The 24,161-nt window shown below is 38.4% G+C and overlaps 1 protein-coding gene across 1 annotated transcript; it reads left to right on the plus strand.

The window, feature by feature from the left end:
• The first annotated feature begins 342 nt into the window (after positions 1–342).
• Positions 343–22,918, plus strand: LOC140950006 (serine/threonine-protein kinase mig-15-like). The gene is made up of 34 exons (XM_073399161.1): positions 343–706; positions 1,118–1,183; positions 5,349–5,405; positions 5,777–5,821; positions 6,188–6,268; positions 6,353–6,401; positions 6,764–6,825; positions 6,918–7,008; positions 7,152–7,224; positions 7,574–7,631; positions 7,788–7,842; positions 8,992–9,155; positions 9,702–9,789; positions 10,069–10,162; positions 10,303–10,370; positions 10,713–10,753; positions 11,125–11,270; positions 11,873–11,940; positions 12,211–12,275; positions 12,886–12,987; positions 13,717–13,908; positions 14,325–14,388; positions 14,683–14,748; positions 15,303–15,380; positions 15,475–15,542; positions 15,895–15,967; positions 16,601–16,701; positions 17,080–17,173; positions 17,273–17,331; positions 17,680–17,722; positions 18,411–18,446; positions 18,968–19,048; positions 19,990–20,129; positions 20,877–22,918. The coding sequence occupies exons 1-34, from the start codon at positions 665–667 to the stop codon at positions 20,958–20,960; spliced, it is 2,694 nt and encodes an 897-aa protein (XP_073255262.1). The 5' UTR covers positions 343–664; the 3' UTR covers positions 20,961–22,918.
• Positions 22,919–24,161: the final 1,243 nt, after the last annotated feature.

Genomic DNA, 24,161 nt, shown 5'->3' on the forward strand with positions numbered 1-24,161 from the left:
CCTGAGTATCAGGCGTTCCTAATGGGCTAGGGGAGAGGAGATTTTAGACGGGGGAGGCGGGAGGGGGAGAAGAGAAAGTTTCTCTTCTTCAGCTCTCTCCATTGTTCGCTTCCATCTTTCCCCTTTTCCCCCAGAAACGCCTGATACTCAGGCTAACAAAAGTAGGGGGCTGCACCCCCACAAAAAAAAATGTTGGTGGGGAAGGGTGGGGGGGTTCCGCCGCCTGGAAGCGAATTCGACGACGTGACATGATCTGTGACATACGTCCTGCTGTGATTCCTGTGAAACAAAAACCTGTCAGCGGCAGGTATCACGTGATCAAACCCAAGCTCCTTCCTCGGCCGGCGTTATTTTGAGAGATACAGAATGGCTCCTCACTGTTTTGCTCTGTAAACTTTAGGAGTTCTTGATTTATGAGCACTGATTGTACCAAACTAGTGTGTTCACTTTTTTATCAAATATCCTAATGTGAACGAGTGCATTTATGAACGTTGGAGCGTATAAATCGGACAAGGCGTAGGACGATTCGTCAAGAGTGATCATCGTCGGATGTGACGAAAGTTCCCGCAGCTTAGAAGGTTTACGCGATCTGCAGTCGAACTGGCTCAAAAAAGCTTGGTGATAACACTGCGGTTGAAATCGCATCACTTATATTACATGTAAAATGGCGTACGGACTGGACGATATTGACCTAGCATCGTTAAAGGTGAGTAAAATTTCACTTTTTGGCGTGTTGTATTCCTTCATATTTTAGTTTCTTCGTGTGAAAAGTTAGATTAAAAGGTTTCTAATTCTGCGATAATTATTCCTTGAGCTGTTGAGCTTGTAAAATTGTCGGGTTCTTTGAAGGAGGCTTATTTCTTGTCAGAGAAGATTTATGTATGCAACGATTCGTGAACATATTGAGCGAAGCAGCTTATCTAAAGACAAGTGAACCTGAAAATTTTACGGTGGTTGTCTTTCTGATGTCGCTTTGTCGTTGCCCTAATTTAACGTCTGGCTGGTAAACACAAATTCCTGGGGTTCTTCCTACCTAGTGAGATTAATCTTTTTGACGATTGTGTTGTGTGATCTATTAAAAAATAAACTTGCTAAGAAAATTGCGTTTTTTCGGAAGGATCCTGCCGGAATTTTCGACTTGGTGGAAGTAGTTGGAAATGGCACATACGGACAAGTTCATAAGGTACTTTGTATACAACACTTAGTTGAAAGAAATTGTTTTAACTAAAGATAGCATAAACACTCTAGTGATTTGTTATTCTGCTCGCGTCTTTTATTTATATGTCGATGTACCGTAAGGACTCGGCAAATTGCTCGCGCGAAATCCTAAGAACTATTCAAACTCGATTCTTTTCAATAAATTTCACAACATTCCATCAGATTGTACATGTTGCACTCGGTTGGTACTAATTGTAACAATCATATAAGCGTTAAAACTTTGTCCTTCATTGCGCTTCTATGTTTGTTTATTTTACAGTTTTATTTCTACATTTATGAAGCTTTCATATTTCAACAAATTTCAATGAGTGCTAAGTAAATTATGACAGGATTATATTTGAAAAGCGATCGTAATTTGGCTGGAGTTACTTGGATTGTATGTGGGTGTTTTGTTACTTTTTTTGGCTCTTTGGTCATCTCTGACAGGGTATAATTTATTTATTTATGGATATTCTGTGGGATCTTTCTTTTTACAGTGTATTTGGTGATAAAATTGATAGAGCGTTTGAGCAGATTTTACAATGATTTTAGGGTTTAGAGTAGATTAGTTTCAATACCGACCACTTGTTGACAGTGTTATTTCAGATCTCTACTTCTCTAGAACATCCTTCTCACTGGGGAACCATCAAAATAACATTATCAAGAATACATGCCATTTTTTAAGTAACATTAACTGTCATTCATTCAAGCATTTCTTCACACAAGTTTACATTGCAGTTAACTCACTATAATGATAATTTTTATGGTGAAAAATAACAGTGTGATCATGGAATTCAGGGTCGTTTTACTAGTATGTTTACCTTATGTATATGTGTGGGATTGCAGTAAGGTTCAAGAAACTATGATGGCTTCTGATAGTGTTCAATGAGACATAAACAAGTGGTCCTTTGACGAGTTTTGTCTGATAATTCGACCACCAATACCGTATTTCCTCTAATAATAGCCAGGGGGCAATTATTTCTTTTTTCGCATCAAAAGGGGGCAATTATTCAAGGGAGGCAATTATTTCAAAATAATATTGCTCACTGGAAGTCATGACCTAAATATTTTGTTTCATTATCCTGTTAAATCCAAAAATTATCACAACAAATAAACTGAACATGGGCTTTTTAATTGCTCCAAATTTAGTTGCTTGATTAATAGTCAGTGATCAGTTTCGCTAGACTAATTGACAGGGACAGGATAAACAAGGTTGCCACAGTTTTCAAGGTCAGGGAAAAGTCAGGGAATTTTTCAAAGCATCAGGGAAAATCTTTGATATTGTCAAAGTCAGTGAAAAGTCAGGGAATTCTGTATTCCGGTTTATACTTCATAAGTTTTCTTCAAGATTTTGAAATCATTTTCTTTTGGAAAAGATGAAACGTATGCTGCAAAGCAGGCAAAGTGATCAATTTGACACTCTACGCCCGAGACATGTAGTAGTTGTGGTCAGTGGTTTTTGTTGTGAATGCTTTCTTCCAAATTCATTCTTCCTCTTTCTCCAAAAAGTGGAAAGAGGTTGAAAATGAAGAGAAAACTATGGATGGCCTGCAAAAAAGGCTAAAGTGAATGTAAACATGGATTGTTTCTCATTAATAAAAGGTCAGTGAAAACTGTTTAAAGGTCAGTGAAAAGTCAGGGAATTTTTAGCTTTCTGATAAGTGGCAGCCCTGATAAAAGAAAGAAGATGGCGAGAGGGGTAGGGGGCGGTTATTTTTAAGTATTTCCATCAAAGGGGGAATGAACGATTGATCAAAAACACTGCATGTGTCTTTTTAGATTTAATATTGTTGCAATCAGGGATTGTCACTCCTAAATTAACAACAATTTCACACTTGGTGCACACTATATCTATCAGCAAGAACTTCCTTTTACTCTCAGTAATCAAAATTGAAACAAAAAATTCCAAATTTCTTTTAAAAAAATACTACCTCAAAAAGAAATGGTACGGTGCTTATGTACTACCAAAGAGGCTTCATTTAAATTCAAACAATGTGGCAATGTACACACAACTTTCCGTCCCTCACCCCTCTGTGCAATGTTGTGCCACTATTAGAGCTTACTGTGAGAAACAGCAAACACCCCAACTTTCATTTGAGCAGAGGGGGGAGGGTTACAGTTTGTTTTGTGCTCCAAAATACCATATTTAATGACATTGTCCATACAGTTTTGCCACCAATTTTTTTGTGGAGAATTGTCAACCCCCTCTTCACCCCCCTTCCCCCCTTCTTCTCAAATGGGATACTAGTCCATCACAGGGTTCCGCAGGCTAGTACATGTATGTCATAATATGATATACACTTCCAGCATACGCCTTGTCTGCATGAAGACATTTTTGTTGCATTTTTTGTGTGCTTAAATAATTTAGTTCAAAAGGCACTTAAAAAATATTATCTTGCTCAATATTGACTTGTGTGGGCGTGTGTGTGGGTGCATGCGTGTTTGTGTTTTAATGAATAACAAAGCTATGTTGGAATAAAGTCAATCTTGTTAAAGGGCCATAATAAGTTTTACTATAACGTGCCCTTCTCCATTCTAATTTTCTTTTTTTTTAATTATGTACACGTAGTCTAAACAACCTTGTACTAATTGATATTGTACAACTAATTTATTATCTATACAGGGCTTCTGATATTTCGCGAAAAAAAAAGTAAAATTTCGCGGGATTTTCAGGGGCAAATTCGCGGAAAAATCGGCCGATTTCGCGGGAAAAAAGTCAAAATTCGCGGAACAATCGGCTGATTTCGGGTGATTTTCGCGGGAGAAAAGTCAAAATTCGCAGAAGAATCGGCCCATTTCACGGGATTTTAGCAGAAAAAAGTCAATTTTCGAAGGATTTTCAGGGGCAAATTCTTAGGAAAATCGGCCGATTTCACGGGAAATTTCCGGGGGAAACTTCGCCAAGGAACAATCAGTAAAAAACAGCCAATTTTGCTGGGGTTGTTTATGGCAAATTTCGCTAAAATTGATCAATTTGGCGTCGAATTGACCAGCGTTGGTGAACGTTTTTTTTAACAGGGATAATCATTTGCTCTTTTCAGCAACAGTTCGCTCGAGAAATGAGCGAATGTTAAAGCTATAAACATTATGGTTAGTGCCCAGTTTTTCGCAACGTTCATCTAAAAACGCCTGGTAGTTTTGGGACGTTGTCTACTCGTCACAGTGACGAAGCTTCAAGCTGAATTTGGACATTTGGGGTGAATAAAACCGGTCTAATAGCCAAAATAAGTATTAAATATGTTTTGCCGACATGTATTTGGAAATATTTCTGGCAGATTTCGCGGGATTTCGCGGAAATACCTGAATTTCGCGGGTCCGCGACCGCGCGAAATATCAGAAGCCCTGTCTATAGGATGGAGTGAAAATAAAATACGAAATACAAATACTCTTCACTAATTGCAACTGTATAATTTTCATGGAGTATAAGTTTCATGTCTCATTATTATTGTTATCATCATCATCATGATTTGACCCTGTCAGTCTCAACTCTTTGAGCTGTGGTCTTATTCCATGCATTCCTGTTCAGCATTGTGCTCACAAGATCCTTCCTTTCAAATCCTGGAAATCCCTCAAGATCATATCTGGGAAATAATTTTCCTTGAATGATCTTGTTAGTAATGAGCGGAAAATTAAAGACGGCATTTCGTCAGCTCTTTGGGAGGCTGGTGGTAGTTTGTCATAAATCTGCTCATGTGTTGCGTGCTGTGACCAGGGGATGGATCCTTGTCTAAGGAGACAACACAACAGCTAGCTTGAACCCAAACCCACAGGTGCAAAGTCTGAAGTGTTAACAGCTTGCCCATACTACTGGTACTTAGTCCAGAATACAACTGGCAAATGGGCCATTTCTGAGCTTCCCCAGACCTCTGTATCAAAGCAAGATTAAGTGCTCAGCCTTTGATATGGAAATGATGTTTCATTCTTATGCAAATAAAACTCATTTTCACAAGAAAGTTTGTGCACTTAGCCTCATTTTGAAAGTGAGGGTTTTTGGAAGTCAGAAAAAAAAATAACATGCCACATTCATTCGTTCTTTGAACCAACCATGATGAGAATTCCATTTTAGCAAAAGCTCAATTAGATTTGATTGTTTCACAATAAGTACCATTGTTGCAACAAAGTAACTTCTATTAATTTTGTGTTGAACACAGGGCCGTCACAAGAGGACAGGACAACTGGCTGCTATCAAAATCATGGATGTCACTGAGGTTAGTTTCTTTCCTGTACAAATGTCTGCATGTCATATCACATATTACTACTATTTTCAGGAGTTTCTCAGGTCTTAAAAATCGCATTGTATTTTGGCCTGTCTGCTGAAAGCATGGCTGAGCCTCAGGACATCAGAGTTTGGCTCATCGCAATAATTATTTTAAGAATTTACTTCATCAATTAAGTTGAAATACCAGGTACTCCAATCCATATTTCATTGCAGATACTCTTCCTGTCACAGCCTTGAAAGCCTTCATAGTCTCTACGATTCTGAGTAAATTTTTAAAATTAATTTTTGAACAATAATTTCATATTAATAATGCAATTTTATATTCTGTAAGACTGATTTACAGTCTTGTATTTTTATTAGGATGAGGAAGAAGAAATTAAACTAGAAATAAATGTACTTAGAAAGGTAAGCATGTAATGGAAAGGTTTGCACTTACTTTGTTCAGGTTGAGAGGTTGTTTAGGTATTTCTCTTATTAACATCAGGCTCCAGTTGTTCAGGGCTGTTATTAAGAGCCGAGGGCTGGGGATTTCCCTCAGCCACTATAAACATGGTCCCTGGCTACTTTCATTGGAAAAGAGAAGAAAAATAGAACCAAAAGAAATCCCTAGCTGTTTGATTCCCTGCCTGCTTGTTGTATTTACCTGGCAACTTGAAATCTTAGTGACCAACCCAAAGGATAGATTGGATAAATTATTATCCAACAGATAAGTATTAACAGGTGTATTTTATAATGTGCTAAAATACACTCGTTCAATATTTTTGTTTCCAGTTTTCACATCATCGGAATATAGCAACCTACTATGGAGCGTTTGTTAAGAAGGGACTACAAGGGCAAGAAGATCAACTGTGGGTATGTTTGGGGATCCATTCATCTTCCTTACTATAGTACAAAATAAATTATCTCCATTAATGTCTCAATTTGTTTCTGTGACAGCTTGTGATGGAGTTTTGTGGTGCAGGATCCATAACAGACCTAGTAAAAGGTGTGGAAAAATTATATTTTGATTGGATAATAATAGTGATAGTGACCGTCAAAATCCCCTGATTATAGACTGTAGAGTTTCCTAGTCAGGCTTTCACTGGGTTCATAATGCAATTATTCTTGCATAAACTGCTGAAAGAAGATTTTTTGACTTGCATACATTGTTAGTGCTACATGCAGCAGCTCATCACAACCAGTAGGCTCAATAGCTTCTGTAGTTCTCTGTACAGCTCAATCTTCTCCTGAAAGCAATCTACTCTTTTTGAATGTTTTTAGAAGGCTACATGCATCTATTGCTTTATAGATTTTTACTTTTTGTTGACCACTGTTCAAACTGTTTCTGTCTGTTTTCTTGCTTCATAGCATCAAAGGGCAAAGCATTAAAGGAGGAGTGGATTTCATACATCTGCCATGAAGTACTCAATGTGAGTGTTCCTCTATGTTGTATGTTACATCTTAGTAGTTTTCTGAAGACTTGCTATACTCAGTTCTTATTTTTATTTTTCATCCTGGGCAGGGTGTGAGTCATCTTCATCAAAATCACGTCATACATAGAGATATCAAGGGACAGAATGTGTTGTTGACTGATGGGGCAGAAGTTAAGCTTGGTAAGAACCTCAGAAATTGTGTCATAAAACTCTAGTCCTTGCACATAGACACCTAAACAAGCTTGCTAGTATGGTGCAATTGTGCACACTAACTGACTGTGGTAATCTTTAGGGTGACATATCTCAATGCTATTTTCTTGTAGTTGATTTTGGAGTTAGTGCTCAACTTGACAGGACTATTGGAAGGAGAAATACTTTCATTGGTACTCCATACTGGTAAGGATAATCATTTTGCATTATCTTGATGTATAATATAATAAATTGGAACAAGAAACAAACAAGTGGACAGCAAGGTTAAAACTGGAATTTTCTGTGGTTCCTTCTTGGGGTCACTAGGAGTCTGATATTGAGGTCATCCTTTTAAAACTGCCTTGCACATAATCAAAGAAAGTACAGGAGGTTAAAAAGCACATACAATCATTCAGTTGTCTCCTGAGGAGAGGAAGAAAAACTGCAGCTAGCATTTGTTTTGTGGCTGGGACCAAGGTGGAGCTCTGTTCACTGAAGTCTTTTAGGTGAATTTTCAAAAGTTAAATCTTTTCTTTGTTGTTTTGTTGTATTTTAGGATGGCTCCAGAAGTTATTGCTTGTGACGAACAACCTGATGCTACTTATGACAACAGGGTATGCTGATCTCATAAATGTTGCCATTGAGTGTTCATTGTTCTTTTCTTAAGTAGTAGAGAGTTGTAGTATTGTCTTCGTTTTTTGGCTGATCTAGGACAGACTTGTTTTTGGTAGTTATTATTTTGAATTGTAATAATCTTTTCTTCATTTCAGTGTGACATGTGGTCAATTGGAATCACCTCTATTGAAATGGCTGAAACACAACCCCGTGAGTGTCACTTAGAAATGAACGGGTTATGGCAGTATGGGCCATAAAATTAACTATATGAACAATGATAAAAATAATACTTTAGCAGTCATGTAGAATATCATACATGTAATGATCAAATCAGGGTTCAAAAAAACAACTTGAATTCCATCTTGTCCATTGGGCTAGCAGCCCAGGGAGTGGCTTGCTTATCTTAGTTATTAGGGAGTTTTAGCATTGATGATGGTGACCGCAGTGAAAACGTCTCTTTTAGAATGAATTAGCATTTTTCAAACTTTGTTGCGCTTATTCCAATTCACTGAAAATGTCTAATGTAGGCTAATTTCCCTGGAGTTGATTTTTTGAGGACTGCACTCAAGTTTAAAAAGAGAAAGAAAATTTTGCCATTGCTTGTTTACATCCTCCATAAAATGTGAAATTAGGCATTTTCACATCGTAGTCGTGCAGTAACGACAAAGACGTACAAAAAAGTGTGATACAGGTGCAAACTTGTTGTTTTGCTTAATAAACCTAATGCTGTTTTGACGTTCTCTTTGTTATTGCCGTCATCATTCCTAACACTCCCTTTTGATTAATTTGAAAGATGACTTGCCTGAACCCTTTCCCATTTTGCAAGTGAGCTTGAAAGTTACTTTCCCAGCAAGAAGATCTACTTATCCTAGACTATAATCTACTTGGGGGAGCAAGGGATGGTGCAGTGGTGAGAGCGCTCGCCTCTCACCAATGTGGCCCGGGTTCAAATCCCGGCATTGACGCCATATGTGGGTTGAGTTTGTTGTTGGTTCTCTCCTTTGCTCCAAGAGGTTTTTCTCCGGGTGCTGTGGTTTTCCCCTCTCCTTAAAAACCAGCATTTCCAAATTCCAATTCAACCAGGAATCAGATAGACGAAGAACCACTTTGTGGATGTGCTACTTCCAAATCATTATTTATTTATTTATTTATTTTATTTACTGGACAGGACTTTTTTCAAGGTCTGCAAAATGATGGTTATGATAAAAATGATGTTAATGGTGGTGGTGTTGGTGATATATCCTCTTCAAACAGCTGTTGTTGATAATCCTTTATGTCGTAATGATGACATGAATGATATTATTAATACTGCATTGGTTCAGTGTTAATTGACGTTGAATTCTGCCTTTACAATTCCAGCTCTCTGTGACATGCATCCAATGAGAGCCTTGTTTCTCATTCCACGAAGTGAACCTCCGCGACTTAAGTCCAAGAAGGCCTGGTCCAAGAAATTTCATAATTTTGTCAACACATGTCTGATCAAAGATTATCATAAAAGACCTACTGCTGACCAACTCTTACAGGTATTTATTTGTCTTCTTTTTTTTTTTGAAAAAAAATTGGTTGTGTTTTGGGGGAAATCCTCATCTTGATTCATGAATCCAAAGTCATTTTCCAAAATTCTGAAACCATATCTCTATATAATTGAGTAGAGGTAATCATTGATTACGGATCCATGTTCGTCCCATATGGAAAAATTACGAAAATGAAATCAATTCGAAAGGAGTCCAGTTTCCTGGCCTAGGTGCCCCTGATAAAATTAATAGGGGCGGCTAATTTGCAGTCACCCATGATAGCTCGGAAATTTCTGCCTTAGTGCTACAGGAACACCAGATTAGGATTTGTTCTGACGAACAAGACAAACTTCATTTAGAGATTATTACTTGTAATCAAAGAGCCTTATGGGAGTGGATTCAGAAAAAAGTAACTTTTTTTTGTTTGGCTGCCTTGAAAATGATGATGTTTTGTTGGTCATAGAGCTTGTGTAATTTTATGAGAAATATCTTAGGTAGAAAATCATGGCTGCGTCATTCAAGTTGAAATGTTAATTATTTGTGGTTACTTTCTAGCATGAGTTTATACGGGATGCAAGGTCACATGAAAGAAAAATAAGGATAGAGTTAAAGGATTTTATTGACAGAATGAAAAAGAAGAAAGGTTAGGCTTTTACTGATGAGTGCATTTTATTGTAGTAGTACATTAAACACCTTGACCTAATCACACTTTGACCCTGGGGCTCCTGTGGCTTTAGTACAACACGCAAATTTTTCTGTGCATTTTCCACTTTTACATTCTACTTTTTCATTTAATTGCTGTAGTTAAAATCTTTTTCAAACTGTTTCTACTGTCAAAGAAATATGGCTGCTTACTGTACCTCTGGGTTCTGCATGATTATTAGTGTTTCACAAAATAAAATTTAAATCTGTGGTATTTTAGCTCCTTCACCTGATCATGAGGAAGAATTTCGTTATTCTGGCAGTGAGGAAGAAGATGAACAGCTCTTAGCAGGAATGATCGCAGAGGAGATGGGGTGAGAACTTGCTTCATGTTTGTGTAATTCAGATCTTAAAGTCTAATGATTCTTGTTCCTCTTTTTGTCCTTGTGCAGATATGTCCCAGAGATTCCTACGCTTGACATATTTCACTGAGTGTTTTCTTTCATATTTGCAGAATTGTCAATGTACAGTCAACCTTGAGAAGGAATCTGACCTTAATGCAAGGAGGCACATTTGGAAGGGGTAAGTGTAACAGCATATGGGAAACAAGTGAAAAATAGGGGCTTCTGTAATGAAAAGTGAAAAAAGAATGGAAATTTAATTGGAACGGGAAGTGAAGAAGAATAGGAAGTGGACAAGAGAAGATGAAATGGGAGGGTAGCAAGAGAGAGGGGAATGGAATGGGAATAGGAGGTAGGCCATAATAGGGACGGGAGTAGTGGTGGGTGGGGTTAAACTGTACTGAAAAGGAAAAGGGCAAATGGACTAGGGTGGAAAAAGGTTTAGTCTGAGATTTTTTCAATGTGGATTTCTTGATCCTATTGTAATGGAAAGAAAAAATTGTTTTTTGTTTTGTTTTTTCAGGTAATTATCCACCAAGAAAGAGTAGCAGTGGTAGTAGTCCAGTAAGTGTGAACACACTTTAAATACATAATAAACTCTTGCCATTTCTCAACAGATACATGCAAGATATAATCTCTACTGTGGAGAACACCATAAAAAACTTAAAATTAAGTATTTCCCTGAACGAAAGGAAACGAAATGATGGATCTTTCAGTCCCTCTCACATACAAAGCCATTGATGGATATATGGAGTCTATAAGTATGTCACCAGTACCATGATAAACTTATATGAATTTAAAGTGTGGTTTTCTTTCAAGTGTTATAACATTCTTTTCAAAGTCCTTGAAAACCTATCTTATCTCTTAGTTGTTATCTTCCTTTATGAAAACTGTTGTGCATGCCCCTTGGATCTAATGCATTATGCTCTTGACAGGAAATGAATCAGAACCATGCTCCTCTGCATTATGCAGGTGCTACCGGTGGATATGACAACGATGTCTTCCTTGATACCAGCGTAGACAGCTTTGTAACACTTAACACAGATGACACCTTAACAGCATCAAATCATTCACGGCATCAGTAAGTGTGGCTTGTGTCTAACCCTTCTTCGTTTGTTGTGCCCTGTTTACAATGTCCACCGTCCCTTCCTCCTTCAGCACTTTCTCCCCCCTGCCTTTCGCTTTGCTTCCATTCCCTTCTCATCTTTCCCATCTCTTCCCTTTGTCCTTTCCCAACTCCTCCACTTTCACGTTCCTTCCCTTCTTCCTTTTCCCACCCCTCTCCTTTCCCTTCCCTTCTCCCCTTTTCCCTTCTCTGACTTTTCTCTCCTTTCTAGCCCTGCCCCTTTCCTTTCTTCTCTTTCCCACCCTTCCCCTTTTTCTTCTGCCCTTCCTTTCTTTCTTTACTGCCCTTCCTTTCCCATCCCCCATTTTCCCACTCCCTTTTTCTTCTCTCCTTTCTAACCACCTCATTTCCCTTCCACCCTTTCCCACTTTTACTTTACCTTGTTTTCCCCTTAAGGCACCTATCCAATTTTTTTTATGGCATTCATCATTTTTCAGTAACTTCAACACAAAATACCGTCTTGTCTACTAGAAGGCCACTATTTTGATATCAGTGACTATTTCAAACTTTCAGTAGGGAACTGGAAAGAAGTGACAGTCTTTTATTATTTTCTATAGTGCATCAAATTTTGGGCATCATCATGTGCCAGATGATGGAGAGCTCACCTTAAGACCACAGCGAGAAGGTAAATTTATTCATTTTGGCCTGCACCTATTACACCCCTACTCCTCCCCCTTACAGGCCCGTTTTACCCCCATTTTCTTCTTGGGCAGTCCGAAAAATTAGAACCAATTTTCTTTTCCCTAAGAGTTTCAGAATTTGCAGGATTTCCCCATATTGAGAATCAATTTAACCAGAATTACTGCGTTCAACCAACCTCCAGAACCATTATTTTATAGTTTGTGTGGTGAATATTTGTCAAGTGTTGGTAATGTTTTGTTTAATTTTCCTGAAGCTCAAGATGATGATGCTGATGGATTTGATACCATGGTTGTTAAAGAAGATGACAATGATTCAGAAGTAAGATCTTTGTTCCTCAATAGCTATTCCTTGAAAGAAGGGTATAGATGATCAGAAAAATGTCAGACATTTAACCTTCAGACAGACTAGCTTGCATCTTAGTTTCCATTCTTGTATTTACCAATGATTTATTATCAGACGCAAATCAAGGTTTTGATCAGTGGACCCTCATAGTGGCGCTGATAGAAATCAGAGGCTAGCCTTCCATCTTCAACCACTTACCACTGGCTACACTTATCTAAAGTGCTAATATCAGTTGTCCCAGTCAAAAGCATGAAGTTGTAATCTATGATAAGAAGCAGCTCAATCTTAGCATTTCACAGTTTGCTTATTGTATTCTATTGCAAATGTAAGAGCAATTTCTGGTGATTTTTTAGCAAGTAATTATTGGCATTAAGTTCAGCTCAATCTCATATGCATACTGTTGTTGTAGCCTTAGGTTGTTGCTACTTAAATATGCCTAGTTTGTTTCCAGAAACACTGAAAAGGTTGACAGTAACAGTATGGCCCTTGTGAAGTTCTTCAGTAGAAACGGTCCTTGTATTATTTTAAGGGGTAATAAAATGTCTTTCACTACTGAAATTCTTTTCAAATTGTATCTCATCATCAGGGCAGTGCATCCACTGCAAGTATTGGAGAAGCAAGTAGCCCCGCCCGGCCCCTAACAAACAATCTGCCTGATGTTCTTCCTACACAACAGCAGAAACTTAAGGTTAATGAAAACTTTAGTTAACTAAGTATATAATGATTTGGAGGTAGCACATATCCACAAAGTGGCTCTTCGTCCACCATTCCTTATGGAATTGGTATTAAAAAATGTTACTTTTTATGAGAAGGGAAAATTAGAGTACCCCACGAAAAACCTTTCAAAAAGAGGGAACCAACAACAAACTCAAACCACATATGGCATTGACGCCGGGACTCAAACCTGGGCCACATCAGTGGGAGGAGAGTGTCCTCACAACTGTGCCACCTTGCCAGTTGTAACATGGTATTTTCAGTTAAAACTTTTTAAAGTTTCCATTCAAAGATTAGACTCGGCTTCCTCTTCTGCGTCAGTAGTGAAGTCGTGCAACAGGACAGGAGACCATCCTGTGACGTTTACTCTCCAGTTCTAGGCATAATAGCATCACAAGTTTCACCTTGTTAAACCCCTTTTGTGATTCTGGTATTTCTATGTTACACTGCAACATGCTTGCTGAAAATTTCCAGCCTTTGGGTTTGAAACATATTTTCTAGCAACATTTGTACACAAGTTTCAGCAAGGAATTTTAGTAATAAGCAATTCTTGAACTGCGGATCAATACTGCATTCTTGAGTTAAAATGGTTTAGAGATATGAAGAGTTAATTTTTGAAAGACAAAATTTTTTTCAAAAATTTGAATCATTGTCTTACTAATTTTGTTACTTGTTGTATTATGTCTTTTATCTTGAATTTAAGAAAGCTGAACTTGAGCGGAAGGCATCAGATGACTCCATTGCTTCATCAACTGCAGGTCAAGATTCCAAGAAGGACAGAAAATTCTCTAAACAACGAAGCTTTGGCTTCGGTCGGCCATCACAAGCACCTTCAGAGGTGTCAGTCAATTTAGCTCCAGACAGAGCATCAAATGCTAGTCTTGATGATATGGGGGTATGTATATGTGATGATATGGGGGTACGTACATGTGATGATATAGGGGTACATACATGAGATGATATGGGGATACATACATGAGATCATATGGGGATACATAAATGAGATGATATGGGGGCATGTACATGTGATGACATGGGGGGCATGTACACTGTACATGTGATGATATGGGGGCATGTACATGTGATGACATGGGGGCACGTACACTGTACATGTGATGATATGGGGGTATGTACATGTAATGACATGGGGGCATGTACATGTGATTATATGGGGGTACATGTATGTACATGTGATGATATGGGGGTATGCACATGTAAAGCAGTACATTTAAAGTTTAAAGGTGTGGAGACACAATAAAATTGACTGTACTTTACTAAAAAACAAATTGCTGCTTGTTACTTTTATTTTAGATGCCCCAGATAAGGAAATACAAGTACAAATTCCGTACAGAAATCCTATGTGGAGCTCTTTGGGGTGAGGTTGTTATTGTGATAAGTTCTCATATTTTTTGTGAATAGCAACTTACCATGATCTGCAAGATCCTTCATTTGGTCATTGTCTCGCCAAGAATGGAAACAATGGCAGAAAATACTAAGCTATGGGCTCAGTTTTCATAATGTCAGGCTTTGCAACAAGAAAAAAGGTCTTTAGTTTAATGTATTTGTGAGGAAAAAACACTGCTATTTATTTTTAAGATCTTCTAGTTTAATGTATCTGTGATAGAAAAATACTGTCATTTATTTCAACACTGGTAATCTCTCTTTTTAGGTGTCAATCTTATCGTCGGTACAGAAACTGGTCTGTATTTATTGGACCGAAGTGGATATGGAAAAGGTGGAAAATCTTATTCATGTTTTTTTCTCTCCCGCTTCTAACATAATGAGGAACTGTACCTTGTGTTCACACTTCTCTAACAGAGCATAAAAGATACTTTGCATTTAATCGGTTATTTTTTTAAAAAACCTCCTTCAAAGCACTATCTGATCAATACGACCAGATCTTCATGGCTCTTGCTTTTTCACACATTAACGAGTTCCAATCAGTAGATGATGTTGTCCTTGATCATATCATTTCTGAAAGGTCATTAATTTTCTCAAAGTAAATTACTGCCTTTCAAATTTATTTTTTTACTTCATTATCTCACCTAAGGGGATTTTTTTACCTACCACTTTCAGCCCATGGCCTTTTCAGTCAAGTTTTACAAACGGACTATCTTTTCAAAGCTGATCAGAAGTTACATATTAAAAATGATGTTTTTTTTAAATTCTTTTGTTACATTTTCCTATGGGTACCCGTGTTGTGTTACCTTTTTTTTTTTTTTTTTTGCTCTGTATTTTCTGCATTTGGGTTTAAATATGAAATAATTTGGTTCTTTTTTTGCCCCTCAGTTTTTCAACTTATCTCAAGACGCAGATTTCAACAGATAGACGTTCTGGAAGGAATCAACGTGCTTATTTCCATAAGTGGTAAGGATGTGATTTCGCTCTGTTAGTAAAATTTCCGGCCATGATGTGCTTAAGTATGTTTAAATAATTGAATTTTTCTCTTTTTCTCTCCCAGGCAAACAAAACAAACTTCGTGTGTATTATCTATCATGGCTCAAAGCAAAAATTCTCAAAGGAGAAGAGGTATTTAACACAGCTGTATTAACTGATGTTCAGATTCTATTCAGAGTGGAAAGTAATATTTTACTTTCAGTAAAAACTTTCTGTTGCACAAACAGGGTAAATCAAAAGTAATTTTGTTCACGAGCAAAACTTAGTGATGAAATGATTATGTAAATATGGTTAAGTGGGTTACTAAGTCCTCCATCACCTTTTTCACAGAAAAATGTCTCAAAAACCGCACTATGTATTGTGTCATGTCAACTTTCCTTCTTACGCCATCCATTGTGATGTTGAGCGGGTCCTGGGTTTTCTGTTTGATGACAGAAGACTTTGATCAAAGAAAGTTTATGTGAATATATTTTTTTCCATGCAGGCTGAAAACCATAGAAGACAACGAGGCTACACTACAGTAGGCGATCTTGAAGGATGTGTCCATTATAAAGTTGGTAAGTCAGGTGCCAAGCTACAACTTAACCCTAAGGCTGGGCAATTGCGAAGTTCAAAGGGGGTTACATTCTGTGTTAGGAGGGAAAACACTAATATTGTGGAGCAATAATGGTAGTATTTTGCTGTCGGCAAGCAATGTGGACATTGACTTCTCCAGTTCTTTTAGTTTTTTGTGCCCAGGTATGGCCATATAGGATTCTGAATGCGAACGTAACAGCCGCATGTAAGGCACATGTTGACTGAGCTTGAGTTAGCTTTGCGGAACTTATGTTTTCTTGTATTTGTAACCTGAGTATTGGGCGTTTCTTGGGGAAAAGTAAAAGAGAAAAGCAAAAGGGGAATCCCTCTCAAAAGAAGCTCAAGCTTCAATTTGCGTCAAAAGTTGATGAAACTGTTCCTTCAAAAACGTATTTTGACAGACATCCTTTCATACTTCCTAATCTTGGTTGCCCCTCCCTACCTTCCGTAGGCAGCTTTATACCCCTGATCAGGAGTCCTGTGGCTGCCAACACTGTCAAAGCTATGAAAGCAGTCTGAGCAATTTTGCGGCAGGTTGCTTATATGTGACCGCTCCGAAAAACATCAAGAAGTGACTAAAATATTTGATTTCCTTTGTTTTTGTTGTCTTTCAGTGAATTTCCATCGCATTAAATTTCTTGCTATTGCGACAGAAGACAAGATTGAAGTTTACGCGTGGGCGCCAAAACCCTATCACAAGTTTATGGCTTTTAAGGTAAGTACACGCACTGTCTTTCAGCCTTTTTTATGAAGATTTAATTAAAGTTTTCCTCATCAAACGTCTTCAGCTTCGAAGGTTAAACAGCCTGTGCTTTTTGTTTAGCTGTTGTCCAAATTTCAGTTCGGTCTAGAATGTTCGACGAAGAACCACGTGGTGAAACTGCTGCCACTAAATCGTTCTTTTTTATGTCGATCGATCCCTTCTTTTTGCGTGGGCTGTGTGGTAATTTTTGCGCGTTCCCTCAGGAGTATCGATTCGCGCATTTCTCGCGTCCGCTCGTTTAAGACGAAATTCGCGCGCGCGTCTTTCGAGAGAGACTATAACGTATTTTAAGCTCCAAGGAACCCGCTAACCGTATTCTATTTTTCGCAGTCTTTTCCTTATCTGGTTCATCGACCTCTGATGTTGAATGTGACAATAGAGGCTGAAAATAGCAGGTTAAAAGTCTGTTATTCTTCAGAAATAGGTAAGAAAAGTCATGTGTTGGTTCAGGTTTATTTTGTGATAATGCCTCTTAGCATTGATAGCGACATTTGACGAGATTCCTGCGATTTTTTCTTTGTAGGTTTTCATGCAGTAGATTTGGATTCGGCCTCAGTCAACGATTTATTTATACCAAGTCAGGTGAGAGAGTTAAGTTTATCTTTTGTGCTTCCTAGAGCACCAAAAAGGGAACCTATTTGCAGTTATTTTCTGTATTAATGAAAGAAATGTTGTCATTGAAAAGCTCTGCATGGTGGAGATGGTTTCATAAGATTTGAATGACCACGCTTTATGATTTCTTCCACGAAGTCAAAAGTTAGAACCTGCCTTGTAAACAGTACCACAGGCAAGTACTGCTCAGTAGGTTTCATTAGAATGGTCACACTATAGGATTTCATCCTCAGAATCACTGTTATGTTGTTTTCGTTGGTTTTAAATTTTGGCATAATTTATTTCTGTTATTTCCCTAATTGTGTCTCAATTTTACAGCTTCAAGAGAAGTTCCAGGCTCACGCAATTATTCCTTTGCCAAGTAAGTGTTTTGCTCACTTCTAACTTGGCTACCTTCACTTTACGAAAATAGTACTGAATAATAACAACATGGGAAAGTACTGCTCGCTAGTTTTCATTAAATTGAATGATCAAATGTTATATTTTCATATACAGGACTTAATTGTAAAACAGCACTACAGGAAATTACTCTCTGTATCCTAAGATTTCTGAAATTTACGCTATGAGGAATATTCCGAAGTTTGTTGCTCTGTGTTAAGTTACTACTGAATTTTATGTCGACAATAAGCATTAGATAAAATATGAGCTGGAGAACTGTAAAATCCATACAGATCAGAAGGGAATATTTATCATGCCAGGAAACGATCAGAAGATATCTGTATCAAAAAATGATGAATGTTCATTAGCTAAGTATCTTAATTCATCAACCCAGTAGGCCACCTCCGAGTTCCAAAAACCCTCACTTTCAAACTGAGGCCAAGTGCACCTTTCTTGTGAAAACGAGTTTTATTTGCATGAGAGTGGAATCATTTCCATATCAAAGGCTGAGCACTTCACCTCGTTTTGATACAGAGGCCCGGGGGAACTCGCAAATGTCCTGTTAATTTGTATTGGGCTTTACAGAGGTATACATGTGACTTAAATAATACTTTCTGATTGATCATGGAGATAATCAATGAATTGTACAAGATTGCGTTACTTTATTTTAGGTTCGAGTGGTTTGGAACTTCTCCTTTGCTTCAATAGTAAGTCTAACTCTCTTTGTGTCATATTGTTTGCTTGTTTTTATTTTAATTCGCTCCCTGTGCCACGCACTTGGCGAGTAGGGGTGTTGACGAAATCTTAAGCTGTTTCTATTAATTCCAACCCAATCATCCCTTAAAGTGAACTATACTCCAAACATTACCTCTATCACAAGAATTAGTGAAGTTTGTCGCCTGTTAACAGCCTTTGGGAAGCCCGCAAATTCCGTCCTCGGAAAACGCGATCAAAACGTTCGAAATACTTTCTATTAAAGGCTGAGGGCTGTAAAGGTTGTTTTAGGTAACAGGTCTTTCACAAACGCGTGAAATAATCGTTTTTCGCGACGAAATTGCTACACTTTCGGTGAGTGACTGTATTTTGACGCGTGTGTGCTGAGAATCTAAGGTAACGATAGAGTTGTTAGTAAGTAATAATTCATTAGACTTAAAAAGTAGGTAGACTTTGTCAGAGTTCATCACTCTTATAATCAGTTTTAATTAACCTTTGCCGGTTTCTTGCACAGACGAAGGAGTATACGTGAATACTAATGGCGAACTTGTGAGACATGCAGTGTTGCAGTGGGGAGAAACTCCTTATGCCATTGGTAAGTTTATCCATTCGCTAATAAGACAATAGAAGACACATGAAAAAATGCTTGCAGCCGGAACAGGCAGAAAAAAATACTTTCAAGCTTAAAAAAAAAACGTCATGTACACATGGTGAACCAAAATAATTTACATGGACGGCAGAAGCCCTCCCAGCAACCCCACCCCCTCACTTTTCTAATGGTCCATCCCTTAGTTATTGTTGAAAAAAACGTGCAAATGGCTTGAACCAAACAGATAAAGCGTCACCATTGCCCACTACAGAAAGTATATGGGGAATGGGTACAAGCTTTGGTTCAACGATTTCTGGGCAAGGATTGGTGGCGATTGGTCATGGTTATCAAGGCTATGATTAACCAATCATGACTAACGCTTGTCCACCCAAACGATCCCACAAACCGTTTCGCCGAAAGCTTGTACCCATTCCCCTCACAGTTTCTGGAGTAGGGAATTGTGCGTGATGAATATTTTCGCTTGGCACCCTTGTTACTTTTTCCCGCGCTGGGCACCAGGGGCTCGTTTCTCGAAAGTCCCGATAATTAACGGGGTCGTAAAGCTGTTATGGTTTACATACAAGATAGAGGTTTCAATAGTTTTGTATCTAACATGATAAAACTATCAGTTAATGAAACAAAATGGAGTAGTTTGCTAGCCAGGATCCTCGCTCTTATTCTTATTCTCTTATACATTTCGATGTGAATATTTGATTTCGGGCCCGAAAAGTTACCAGACTTTCGAGAAGCGGGCCCCAGGTACACATTTTCCCGCCTTTCAGATCCGTTTGCACAAATTTCCCCCGTAGATTACCGGTTGCACTTTTTTTGTTTGATTTCTGATTGGCTTGTTTGTCGTTATCCGTCAATGAATCAGATAGGTGTTCTCTGATTATAGAAAAGCGAGTTCTTTTAGTAATTGCTTCTATTGGAAACTGCCATTTTAGCTCACATAGGATCAGGCCAAATTATGGGCTGGGGAGAAAAAGCCATTGAGGTACGGTCTGTGGAAAATGGTCTTCTGGATGGCGTGTTTATGCATAAGAGAGCACAGACATTTAGATTCCTCTGTGAAAGAAATGAAAAGGTGTGTAGACATTTATTTTAGGGGGAATACGTTTTTGATACCAGGAAACTTTTGGTGCGAATTAAGAAGTTGCAAGAACAAGAGAGAAGTGCAACGTCACAAAAATTAAAATTTGTGAAATTATGTGAGTGGTTCAGAGCAAGATGAAAGGTTCCCACCTGCTAAAAATCAGCCCGTTAGTACAAATTGGTGGGGAGATATAAGCACCGTTATGCTCTGACCCATACATTAATCCTTGTAAGGTTGGCTTGGACCTCGTAACGCTTTCCACCCAGGCCTATTTTTTAAAAGGATTTATATGGTCATCAGTTATGTCTCTCCTCCAATTTGCATTAACAGGTTGATTTTTAGCAAGCGAACATTTTTCATCTTATTATTTCTGAATATGCTAACCTATCCCATACCCGGTAATTTCACACATTTTTGTGACGTCATCACTTTTCGTCTCTGTTGCTTGGTGTCTCTTAGCGTCTATTAAACACTGCGTTCAAGCTTGTTGCTTATGAGCCTTGTAAGAGCTTTTAGCTTGACCTGACTCCTGGTGGATATGCCATTCGTGCAAAATGTACTGCAATAATCTTAAATTGTATGCCATATAAAACAGAAAAATACTGGGGTCTGTTCAGTAGGTTGTAGTCGCCTATTCTCTCCATAAGGTGTAAAGCGTAAGGAGGTGTTCGGCGTTTGGAGCGAAATAGATTATAACTAAGATTTTCGCACATCTCATTAATCTTTGTTTTTTTGTAGGTTTTCTTTGCATCGCGATCGAGTTCAAGTGGCCAGATTTACTTTATGACGCTTAGTAAAACGTTCAAGAACTTTGGATACTGATTACAACCCGCTGTTGTTCAGTAGGCAACAACAGACAGATAAAGATAAAAAGACTCGATGTCTTATTTCCTGGACCTTAGTTCCATTTCTTGTTTTCCCTCAAGCGCAATGTTCGCTTCAAGTGTTGTACATGATTTGCTAAGGATTTGGCTACTTGATGGGACCTGCAAGTAGTTATACAGTGCTTTTGCCTCAAGCAATTAACCCAGTTGGTTTGCCCTAGATAAATTACCCGAAGGGCGTAATACAATGTTTAATATTGACGTCGGGCCTTTGGTCATAGTCAGCGCACATAAAAAAATCAATACCCAGAGAGCGGTGTTTTCTTTCTGGCATGGCTTTCAGCATTTACACATTCGTTCGGGTCACTTGTTAGTCGCGTAGTTGGTTTGTTTACGCCCCGAAAAAAACCTCTGCAGCGAGTCGCTTGTGGTTTTCGTTGAGCATGCTCTTTAAATCCCCTTGCAAACGGACGCAACATTGATGGCCAACAACTCCAAACATTGTTGGATGTTACGTGTCGCGTCGGTTTGCACACCCTGTTGCATGTTGTTGTGAGTTGTTGCGCAAAGTTTGAACCGGTCAAACGTTTAGTCAGGAGCGTTGGGAGTTGTTTCGTCCGTTTGCACGTAACTTAACGACTTCGTAAATGCTTAAAACCATGCCAGAAAGAATTCTGTGCTCGCAGGGTAGAAAATCGAGCGTCGTAGAGAAAGTAGACGAGGGGTGGTTCATTTGATTCTCTTCTCCAAAGGGTGTGCTGCCAATAAATTATATGAACAATGATTGAAGAGCAAGACACGGTATGATGATAGGTGATCATGTTGTTTATTCTCATAAGCTTTTGTTTGGATATGCAGCTATACTTCAATGAGAAGCTAGATGCTGGTCATAATTAAATTCTTAGTTACGTTATAGTAACAGCGTAATAGCGTTAACCTTATAATTACTCTGTAAAAAAATGTGTTTTAAGAACTAGGGACAGTTCCTTGTAAATGACGGCGGGGACGTTTTCGCTTTGGGCATTTGCCGCAAACGCTGGAAATTAGAGTTATTTAATATCTTCTTTCATATGTTTGTAAATAACATCATTATGTCAGGTTTTGCTTGGAGACGTGCTAGAGCGATTTTCGTATCACCTTGAAAAATGGTTCGTGTTTGTTATTTTTATCAGCCAATGCATGCAAAGATCAAAACAGGGACTCCTCGTTTTCCCGCCAAAGAAAACCCTAATATAGAGACGGCATTGTTCGATTGGCCAATCGTGTTGCAATATGACGTCAAAGCGAAGTATCGATTGATTTCTAGAAAGTTCCCTGGCATGAAGTTTTTATACCCGAGCGTTCGCTTAACCAACCAATCCGTTCGATAAACCAATCAAATCGCTCTATTTCCGTTCGTTTGTTGTTTGTTTTGTTCGCGCGTTTTCCTTTCGAGGTCGTACGAAAATCGCTCTAAGTGTCCGTGATTTCTTCACAATTCTGATCCTTGTTTTAACTTGAACAAACAATATTTCACAAATATTCAACAATTTTCCACTGTCTATAATCTTATGCGGTGACGTCAAAACTCAAGTCACTGCAAAGTTTTGAACATTTTGACGTAAGTCATTGGGTCTAAATCGCCAAACGACGGAAAATGGTTGTCTCCTTTGTTTTATTTAGCAGTAAATGTTTTTAACGTCCTTTTTCGGCAAAGCTTAATTTCTTGAAAAATCGGGCGCCAGAGACAGAGAAAAGACTACAGCTCTCGTCCGATTTGCGCACAAGAAATCAGTCGGTTATTGTTGTTTAAGAGTAAGAGCTTCAGACTATGGATAGCGTTTGTATTAATAGTCGAGCTAACTTGTACGTTTTTTATTAAAGATGCTTGGGCTTTTGATGATAGTGAGCAATGGATAATATAGAAAGGTTTTGATTTCCGATCCTAATATTTTATAATAAAACAAGTGAAAAACATCCTGATAATTGTGATGAATAATCGTAAAAACTTAATCTTTACTTAGTGATAGAAACCATGAAACGTTTCTTGACGTAAAATGTGAAATTTCTTGCAATTACGGCATACTTTATGGCTACCAATATTGATATTGGCACTACTTGAATCCAGGTGATTTGGAAAAAAGAGGAAAGAGAGAAAGAAAAGAGAAACACTGAAATGAGTGTGATGGCTGTTCAAGTTGACTTCTTAAATTCAAAATAGTAACAGTTCCCCCTATCGTAATGGAACTAGACGGTTTGGGGATGACTACTTTCACGATGACTTCATGTGAACCGAAAACCTGCTTGTCAGCAGCATGGTTTTAAAGGGATCAGTGGCAATGGTGATGTTCTACCCAGAAAATCAGATTTGAGATCCATATCAAGCAACCAATGTGATAAGATCCTCGAAGCATACACCACTTTGTGACACTGACCAAAAGGATCGCAGGTTTGGACAGAAGAGAACAGGGTATCGCACGGGACCTCCTAACTGTTTCAAAAAATACATATAATGTGACAAATGGATTTCCATTCGATGATGCACAGCTTCTAACTAAAGCATCATTTACGGTGGTCTTTACTCTTGGATGCCATCCATTCTTAATTTTGTTTGCCTCATCTGTTGCAGCCAAACTCGTCTACTTTCTCTTGTGAACCTCCAGGTGCGATTTTAAACCAGAGGTTTGCGTAAATCGCCTTCCGCACAAATCACAAGCAAACGGCTTCTCTCCAGAGTGAATGCGCATGTGCACCTTAAGGTTACCAGACTGAGTGAAGGTTTTAAAACAGCAAGGGCACTGGTACGGGCGTTCGCCTTTGTGAATTCTCATGTGAACCTAACGTCAAAAGAATTAGTGTTCAGAATTGTTGTGTTTCTTCAATTCTTTCCTTACTCAGTGTAAATTTTATACGTGAAAATGAAACAGCTTTTGGTTTAAGTCCATTTGGCCACTAAATTATAATTTGAGTCAGGCCTCTTTGTTGTGAAGGACTTATTTTTCTTGGTCAAGCTTTTCGCAGACAACAATCAGGGCTTTATAGGGGTAACAAAATTGACCCATTGTTCGCAATTTCTCCTGGTTATTACGGTCGCTCCAAGAGAAATCGAAGACAATAGTTAGGCATTTTTTTAGCGGGGGCGGGGGCGGGGGCGGGGGGTAGGGGGGTAGACAAGGTGCATTTTGGTCTATGTAAAAATGGTGACTTCCCAAAACAGTCC

The sequence above is a fragment of the Porites lutea genome, chromosome 10 (genome assembly GCF_958299795.1).
Source record: "Porites lutea chromosome 10, jaPorLute2.1, whole genome shotgun sequence".
Lineage (NCBI taxonomy): Eukaryota > Metazoa > Cnidaria > Anthozoa > Scleractinia > Poritidae > Porites > Porites lutea.